We start from the raw sequence: 6212 nt of genomic DNA, 5'->3' as shown, positions 1-6212 counted from the left end.
AACCACAATTTGACCATTTCTTTTACACTTATACATATTCACATAGTACTCAAAATACCATCATGCTACAAAATAATTATATCAATCAAAGATACCCTAGGTACATGCTAAGACCAAAATAGAAACATCACCAACACTTGAGGTCGGTATCGTTACTGGATGCTGAGTTGATACTAGAACCACTAGGTACTTAACTTGCGCATGAGAAAAAATAAACGTATATAACTCAATGGTGATCCTATAAATCTGAATAATTAAACATAATATAAAACATTTAATTATATGACTAAAAAGTAATTGCAATGAGAATAATTCAAATAGACATATATTTTTCATTCATCTTTTATAACTTCAACATTCAATTCAATCATAAGCATTTCATGGTTCATTATACTTTTATTTTTATACATTCATTGGAAAAAGAATATTTAAAATCTCACAACTTCCTTATTTCCATTCAATTCACATACCATAATTTCAAATTTCCATTGTCATTTTCAATTTCTATCTCTTTCTTTTATTTTCCCTATTAACTTGACTTGGACTCATATACACGGATCCAATCAACACAACAAATTTTGACACCCAGTGCATATTATACGAATTTTTGAGTTTGAAAGAATAACCCGATCCTTGAATGAGTCCAGTCCTAAAGATTTTTGGAACCTTTTAGTTTAAAGGCTTAAAAGTGTGGGGTTAGCTAGACCTATTCATAGGTCAAGTTATTTGTCCAAACTCAAAAGTTCACCTGAAATTTAGGAGGGTTTAAGCAAAAAAAATTAGGCCTGTTTAAAATATGCGTCGAACTTAAACTAGAGCACCAAAGGCTTGAGTCCAGCCCACTTTTTTTAGTTTGTAATTTTTTATATATTATGTAATTTATAACACATAAAAATTAAAGCTATAATACTACTATAATATAAATATTAAAAAATGTTAAGATGACTATATATAAAATTTTAGTAAATTAAAAAGGCTTAATGACAAATTTAGCTACTAACGTTTACATGTTTTGTCAAAATGTCCCTAATTGTATTTTTAAGCCTTTTTTAACCGTCAACGTTTGTTTTATTTTTTTTCTAACTGCATTTTCTAAAAGATTTTATGAAAGTACTGTTAAATAAATTAAGAGGATGATATGGAATAATTTTAATGAGATGTAATTTATTACTTAGCTAACTCAATAAAATAATTATATTTATTTTGATTACGTTTATTTTCTTTAAATTAAGAGTTATTTTTTTAACTTCATGAACTATTTATTTTATTATTTTCCACATGTAATTATTTTATTGAGTTATTTAAGTATTAAATTACATATCATTAAAAATATTCCATGTATGAAATTCCACATCATCCCATTAACTTTTTTAACCATATTTTCATTAAATTTATTAAAAAAAAGCAATTTGAAAAAAATAACAAAGGCAAGGCTGATGGCTAAAAGAGGTTAAAAAATACAATTAAAGTCATTTTGACAAAACATTTAAACGTTAGTGGCCAAATTTGTTATTAAACCAATTAAAAGTTTATAAAAATAATATAAGCGAACTTAAAATGGGCTTAAACAAAATTTTAAAACTATATTTCAAGCTAACCCGAGCTTGAAGAAATATAAAATATATGAAAATTATATTTAAACTCGACCCGAACAATTAACACTAGCCCATGGTAATATTTTTGGGTCGAAATCTAGAAGCTGCCACCATGGGAAACGGAGCTCAATATCCGACTACATTCCAAAATGGTCAAGATTTTAGGTTCCCACAGATCAACCATGAACGCCTAAAGTTTTGGATTTAGGTAAGAATCACTAAAAAGTCTACTATAAATTGTCAATAAAAAGGAGATAATGACTCTTTTGGAATCCAATGACATTACACTATATTGGTAAAGCAAAAGCAAAAAGAGGGTGATGCAATGCAAGTGTTGGCAATGATGATGGTGGTGTCATTTGCACATTATTTTGATGTCAAAGTTGTAATCATATGCCAATGTCCCCAAAGTTGAAATTAGTGATTCACTGAACAAAAATTTGGGAATTTTAATGTTGTTGAAGCCCATACATAAGTTACTAGTATGGAACTACATTTATCATTCGATTAGACTTCCGAATTTTGGTTCCAACGGAGAAGAGAGGTTACTAAGAGATGATCGTGAACCAGCACTTGAAAACCCAACGTTGTAGTCAGAGCATCCATCAACTTTTGACATGCCGGAATTTGTTCCAATTCCGTGATAAGATTCGCCTGCAACTATTGCTTGTATTAGTTTTGGTGGTGGAGGGATGGTCACTTCCACCACTCCTTCTAACATCTTTACTACCATGCCCATTGTAGGCCTCATTTCCTCATCATCTTGTATACACCATATTGCTACCAATGCAAGACGGTTGGCCTCCTCTAAATTGTATGCAACACCAAGCCTACTATCCACGATTGCAGCAACATTGCCCTCAATTATTCGACGTGCTGCCCATGGAGGGAAAAACCATTTCTCTCCATCCCTTCCTTCATTGAATGCATTGCCATTCCCTGCGGATTGTGGTGCTTGCACGTTTCTACGGCCGCCGATTATTTCCAACAATGTCATCCCATAGCTATAAACATCAGCTTTTGGGGTAATAGCCATACCGGATATCCATTCTGGAGCGACATAGCCCCAAGTACCCCTCATTGTAGCTAATACCCTACTAAAATCCCTTCCAACAAGCTTTGCTAATCCGAAATCCGATACTTTCGCAATGAAATCACTATCCAAGAGAATGTTTTCTGGTTTGATATCGCAATGAATGATGCAATCCCTGCATTCCTCGTGCAAATATGCTATGCCCTTTGCAGTGCCAACCGCCACCCGAAACCTCACATCCCAACACAAATTAGGACTATCCGGTATTAAAAATGCACTCAGAGGACCATTAGGCATGTAATCGTAAACCAACAATCTATGGGAATTCTCGGAACAAAACCCTCTGAGTCTCACAAGATTAACATGTTGAATGTTGCCGATAGTGCACACCTCGGCCCGAAATTCTTTCTCACCACTCCCCGGCCTTTCAAGGCGTTTAACAGCAACAACAGTCGAATCCGATAACTTGCCTCGAAAGACCACCCCGAATCCACCATGACCTAGTTTCTCTGAGAACCCCCGAGTCACACCATTGAGTTCTTTATAAGTGAATACCTTGAGATTCAACCCGGGGCAAACACCATCGTCATCATATCTATCTTTCCTCTTGTAATCTATTATCTTTTTAAAAACCAACAAAATCATTCCCATGAACCCTAAAGCAACAATGGACCCAACAACGCTACCAACGAAAACCATAGTTCTATGCACATTTTTCTTCACAATTCCTCTCGGAACCCTAATGTAAAACACATCCTTTTTTAAATCATTAGAGCTTGAATTTCTCAAATTCAACAAAGACCCATAAACATTCTTACATGTATTAGACCCCTCGTTATGATACAATCCAATACAAGAACAATTACTCAAACAAGACTTTTCACAAATACTCCTAGTACCTTGAAACGACACCGTTTTCCCTCCATCAAACCTCACATCACCTATTTCATTAAACCCATCATTATCAGCACAAAGACCACCACTTTCTCGCCGGCAACCACCGGTAAAATCCCCATATCCCCACTCTCTCTCATTAAAAGGCCTAAATCCATTAACACAAGCACAAGGTTTTAACGTTGTACTTACAAGACAAGACGCGAAATCGCCGCACAAACCATAGACTCCACACTTATCCTCCGGCACCGACCAAAACATGTTCCAACTCTCTGTCTCCGCCGACCATGTGTATTGTTTCAGCTGCCCGTTGACATCAACCTGGAACCTCGTCAAAGGCGGTTCAACACTGCCGTCTAACGATCTTTCCGTGTACCCAAACGACGCCGTCGGCAAGAAAGGGTCGGAGAAACGGAAGTTGTAAATGTACGGGATTGTCATTTGCGGGACATCGACGAAAGCTTTTCCGGTCCAGTTTCCGGTAGACCAATACACATTGATCGAATTATGAACGAGCTCGAACTCGTTGAACAATTGAGGATTTAGCCTCAAAGAGAAAAGCCCCGGTGATGGGTCGAACGAGCTCTTCCATGAAGTTAAAGCTTGCTGGGCGGTTAAATTCATGTCCGGCAACCATGTATCCGTCGGAAAATCAAAGCTTTGCCATACTTTTAACCCATTTGAAGAATACAAAACGAGATTCCCAGTCTCTAAAAAAACAAACCTTTTCGCTTTTTCAACGTTGTCGCTCTGCCAAACGACGGAATCCGGCGATTCCTTCACCACCAACCGCCCAGTTCCGGTGATTTCCAGTGAAGATCCGGTGATATTTTTTATGGGTTTTTCACGATTCGCAACCCAAACCCGGGTTTGAGTCGGGATCGAAGAGTACCAAATTCCTAAATACCAATCGGATTCACCATTTATGGTGAAAAAACCCAGTTCGAAAGTGCGGTTAACGCTAAGAATAGTTGCGTTTCCTTTGAGAATCACAACAGTGGACTCCATTTTTGTAGCTTGGGAACTGGTTTTCAATGTTTCTTCATGTGAAAAGGGGGGTTTTGAAGAAGGGTCATTTGGTGAAGAATTAGTGACAAAGATTGCATTTTGGGTGTGAAATGAAAGGAGTAGAAGGAAGAAGATGAAGGAAAGAGAAGACATGAAACAAAGGTTTGAGAGCTTATAGTGTTTGGTCTGAAATTAAAGGATAAGAGTTGGTTCTCGTAACAAAGGTTGTAGGTAGGAATTAGTAAAGCAGAGCATTAAGTTGGATTCGAATGAGAGAAAGAGACAAGACAATGGTGGATTATTTTCTGGCTTAAACTGTAAATTTAGCTTAGTAAATTCTACAGTTTGGGTCATTCAACTTTCATAACTTTTCATAATGTTGATAATTTGGGTATTACGCAATGTTTTTGTAGATTCATTTTAATATATTTTTGAAAATTGAATTCTTGCGAAATGTTGAGTTATTCAATTGTGGAGATGAAATGTAATTTTTTTAATTTTATGTAAAAGATTAAACTTTTGCTGTAAAACTCATGCTTTCCCCTTTTTAACGAAAAAATAAAATAAATAAAAAGATAAAATGATTTTAAACCTCAAAATTTTATTAGGAAAAAACTTAAATTACTTTTAAAAATGAAAAAATAAGATGATTTGTTAAAACCCAGATTTTTCTTGTAAAAACCTAAGATTTTCTCTATAAAATCCAGGCCCTTTCCCTTTATCCAAAAAAAACTAAAATTAATTAACTAAAATGAGCGTACATTGCCTAGCCCCATCGGTAACCAAAATAAACCCAGTTGGCAACGGTGGTGCCCCTTTTATGCAATTTTTATTTTGATTTAAGTATTTAAAACATTTTTACATTAAAAATAATATTTAAATTATCATTTTATTTAAAAAGTCTATGAGATTTAATTAAAATATATAACGTGTGATATTTTTATAAGCTTGTAAGTGAAAGATAGACAAAATTAATAATTTCAACAAATAAGGTTTTTTTTTTTTAAATCTTAATAATGACTAAAAGCTGCCTATAGTGGACCAACACTAAACAACCAATGAAAAAGATGGAACTTTTTGGAAATATAAGCATTAGCTGGACCAGTCTACTCTAATATGAACTCAATTCAATTGAAGGACCTAATTTTAAATTTTCAAATTTTAAATAATTTGAAATTATTCAAAAAAATTTGGAGTAAATTGTATCAAAGGTTACAAAATTATTAATGAGTTTACGTTTTAGGTATTTAATTTCAAAAAGTTATAAAATAGTCATTTCTAAAGTTTTTATATAAATTATTGGGGTTAGAGAACTTCAAGAGATGATTTGACGAGATCAATAAGGTGGATCAATATGGATCGACGAATAAAAAAATATATCTTATGTTCAAGTCTATTTGACGATTAATGTTAAAGATTGAAAAAGAAAATTATTTGAATTTTGATTATAGATTCATAATATTCAAAGTTGTTTTAAAAAAAATTAAATTGTAAAAAAAAATCGATTAATACAGATGATGCGAACAGAGAAATTAGAAGCTAAAACTTTCAGAAAAAATTAAAAAAAAAGTAAATTATTCTATAAACAAACTTGATTTAATTTCTCTTGTAAAAATATTTTTCATCCTTTGTTGTTGTGTTTTACAATTTCTTTTAATTTTTTAAGTCTAATTTCAAAAATA

The 6212-nt window shown here is 33.5% G+C and overlaps 1 protein-coding gene across 1 annotated transcript; it reads right to left on the bottom strand.

Annotated features, from left to right (window-relative positions):
* Positions 1-1945: 1945 nt before the first annotated feature.
* Positions 1946-4921, bottom strand: LOC107914172 (G-type lectin S-receptor-like serine/threonine-protein kinase SD2-2). Its single transcript, XM_016842968.2, has one exon. It carries the CDS (start codon positions 4681-4683, stop codon positions 2095-2097), a length of 2589 nt encoding a protein of 862 aa, XP_016698457.1. The 5' UTR covers positions 4684-4921; the 3' UTR covers positions 1946-2094.
* Positions 4922-6212: the final 1291 nt, after the last annotated feature.

The sequence above is a fragment of the Gossypium hirsutum genome, chromosome A12 (assembly GCF_007990345.1).
Source record: "Gossypium hirsutum isolate 1008001.06 chromosome A12, Gossypium_hirsutum_v2.1, whole genome shotgun sequence".
Classification (NCBI taxonomy): domain Eukaryota; kingdom Viridiplantae; phylum Streptophyta; class Magnoliopsida; order Malvales; family Malvaceae; genus Gossypium; species Gossypium hirsutum.
Note: the sequence above shows the minus strand (reverse complement) of the source record. Positions and strands in the feature narration are given on the sequence as shown.